At 43.2% G+C, this 2,982-nt stretch overlaps 1 protein-coding gene across 1 annotated transcript; it reads right to left on the reverse strand.

Annotated features, from left to right (window-relative positions):
* Positions 1–1,437: 1,437 nt before the first annotated feature.
* LOC128114180 (olfactory receptor 10C1-like) lies at positions 1,438–2,415 on the reverse strand. Its single transcript, XM_052744013.1, has one exon. The coding sequence runs from the start codon at positions 2,386–2,388 to the stop codon at positions 1,438–1,440; it is 951 nt and encodes a 316-aa protein (XP_052599973.1). The 5' UTR covers positions 2,389–2,415.
* Positions 2,416–2,982: the final 567 nt, after the last annotated feature.

Genomic DNA, 2,982 nt, shown 5'->3' on the forward strand with positions numbered 1-2,982 from the left:
AGTCCTATATGAATAGGGGCAGGGAGTGAGGAGAGGCCACAACAGGTAGTCTGCTATAGATCTGGGGATGAGACAGGGGAATGGATATGGAGGAGAGGAGGGTAAGTGAAAATCTGAAGCTCACTTGCCTACTTGCTTCTCAGGCTTGGCTGGCAGGTTCCCAGAGAAAGCCAGCTGGAGTTGGGTCTGGGATAAGAGGATGATTGGGGAAGGAAGGTTGGAGAAGAAGCTCTGCATGATCTGCTGGAGTTGGGGGTAGAGAGGAGTTGGAGGCCTTATCAGGTGATCTGCTACAGAGTTGGAGTGAGACTGGGGGATTAGATTTGCTGGAGAGGAAGGAGCCTTGAAGTTTCATAGCTAAACTAGTTTTTCCCTGGCAGGAGTAGCCTGTGAGTTCCCAGAGAATGTCTGCTGGATTTGGACAGGGATAAAGTGATGAGTGGGGGAAGAAAGGTTGGAGGGGAAGATCTGTGTCTTCCAAGGGAAATGGGGACAGGCATGGAGAGGAGGCTGAAGCAGTTGATCTGCTATAGAGCTGAGGTGTGAAAGGGGGTTGACGGTAAAGGAGAGGAAAGTGTAGTAAAGACCTGCAGTTAGCCTACCTGTTTCCCTGGCCTGCAGGGCTGGCTCTTTCCAGGGAATGCCTGCTTATGTTAGAGGTTGGGATAGTGGAAAGACTTGGGTAATGTAGGAGAAGTTCTATATGATCTGTTGGGGTTGGGAGTCATAGAGGGGTAGAGTACAGTAGATGTTCTGCTGCAGAGCTGAGGGACTTGGAGGAGTGGAAAGAGAGAGAATACATGAAGTTAACTGAACTGCTTCCCTGGCCTGAATTGCCTGTGGGTTCCAAAATAGTGATATTTTAACATTTAAAAAATGTCATGGAAATTTTTGTAAATATTTCTCAGTTTTCCTTACTATTTTAAAGCAAATAGTTTCAAATCTTAACAGTTCAGTGTATTGTAATGTCTACATATTCTTTGGTATATATGATTTGCAAGGGAATTCAGAATCTTTTAGTATGTGGCACTATAAAATAGAGATAGGGACTGAAATAAGACCATTTATATACTTATTGTGGAATAAAGAGTCATGAGAGATATGTCTGGATAGAAAGGAGAAGTCATAGAGGAATCAGGAACTAGAATTTGCAAAACTTCTGAAATGTAACTAGTCAATTTAGATTGTCATCCTGAACTAAAATATAATAGAATACTCCCTACTGTATTGGACTCTTTACTTGTATTCCTTAGTATGTGACATCATTTCAGAATTAGTAATTAGAACATAGCACTGAGTACAGAGGTACCTTCAAAATTACAGAGATACTCAGTATACGTTAGACAGAAAAATGTACCAATGTTTGTTTGTACACCCTGGCTCTTTGTGCATTTTTATTAGTGAACAGTTCTGCAGGGTCCTGTTACCTATTAATTTTCAGGACTTTCTGAGGCCCAAAGTTCTCCTCAGGGCTGCTTTGACTTCCTTGTTCCTTAAACTATAGATAATGGGGTTCAGCATGGATGTCACCGCTGTGTAGAAGAGGGCCAAGAGTTTATCCATTCCTGGTGAGTGGCTAGCCTTGGGCCTCAAGTAGGTAATAGATCCTGAGCCATAGAAGAGTGTGACTACAAGTAGGTGGGAGGAACAGGTGGAGAGAGCTTTATGGCGCCCCTCAGGTGAAGGCATCACCAGCACTGCAACCAGAATTCTGACATAGGAAGAAATGATCAGTAAAAATGGGCTGGATATACAGATGGCTGCTGCCACAAAGACTGCAATCTCGTTACGGGATGTATCTCCACAGGCAAGAGCCAGGAGAGGTGGAAGGTCACAGAAGAAGTGATTTATCTCACAGGGTCCACAGAAGTCCAAAGAAAAAATAAAATTGGTCTGTCCCAATCCTACTATGCATCCCATTCCCCATGAAACCATTGCCAAATGGGCACATGCTCCACGACTCATTCGGGTTGCATAATGGAGTGGGGAGCAAATTGCCATGCAGCGGTCAAAAGCCATGGCTGCCAACAGGCAGCACTCAGTTATTCCGAAGAATGTGAAGAAAAACATCTGTGTGGCACAACCCTCCCGAGAGATCCCTCGAGCCTCACTCACAAGGCTCTGCAGCATCTTGGGTATGACAGAGGAAGTGTAGCCAATTTCCAAGAGAGACAAGTTAGCCAGGAAAAAGTACATGGGGGTGTGCAGGGATGGACTGGTACAGATGGCAAGGGCTATGAGTGCATTGCCTGTCAGTGACACTAAGAACATGAGGAGGATGAGGGTGAACAGGAGGAAGCACTCTCCAGGGACCTCAGAGAACTTGGCAAATGCAAAGCGTTTGACAGACAAGCTGTTCTCCTGCCACAGAGAGCAATTGACAGTCATCTCCTGGAAGAGAGAATATCAAGTCATCAGAAAGATTCTTGAAGATGAAGGAAATTATTCAATTTAATACTTTTAGAGTCTCAGTTAAAATCTTTACCTGCAGCCACAAAATTAAAGTTTACAAGCAATGATTCATCCTCACAGATTTTCATATCTAATCCTTTCTTTGCTTACCACATCAGGTGATTTTCAGAAGTGTACTGAATGTTATACCAAGTGTCCAAGTATTTAGGCAAGGTGGTTCACACTTGTATTCCCAGCACTGATGAAGCTGAGGGAGAAGTCTTATTGTGGGTTTGAGTTCAGCCTCACTTATGGAGTAAGATATCATTCAAATAAAAGAAAAGGAAAACATTAATTGTGGCTCAATTCTTTCAGTGTACTTCTCATTGACTAGTTATCAATGTCACTCAGAAAAGCTGCTCTCCTACCTACTCATATCTAGGCTTTCCTGTTGCCACAGATGCCCTCTCTCCAACCCTTCACAGAGTGTATTATGTCCAGATTTCTACTGGGTCTGTGATTTCTATTGCTAATATTAAGCTAATATTTCTATTGTTAATGTGCTATTGCTAATATTCGTTAAAAATATCA

This window comes from Peromyscus californicus, unplaced genomic scaffold (genome assembly GCF_007827085.1).
Source record: "Peromyscus californicus insignis strain IS unplaced genomic scaffold, ASM782708v3 Scaffold_19__1_contigs__length_69161282, whole genome shotgun sequence".
NCBI classification, from domain to species: Eukaryota; Metazoa; Chordata; class Mammalia; order Rodentia; family Cricetidae; genus Peromyscus; species Peromyscus californicus.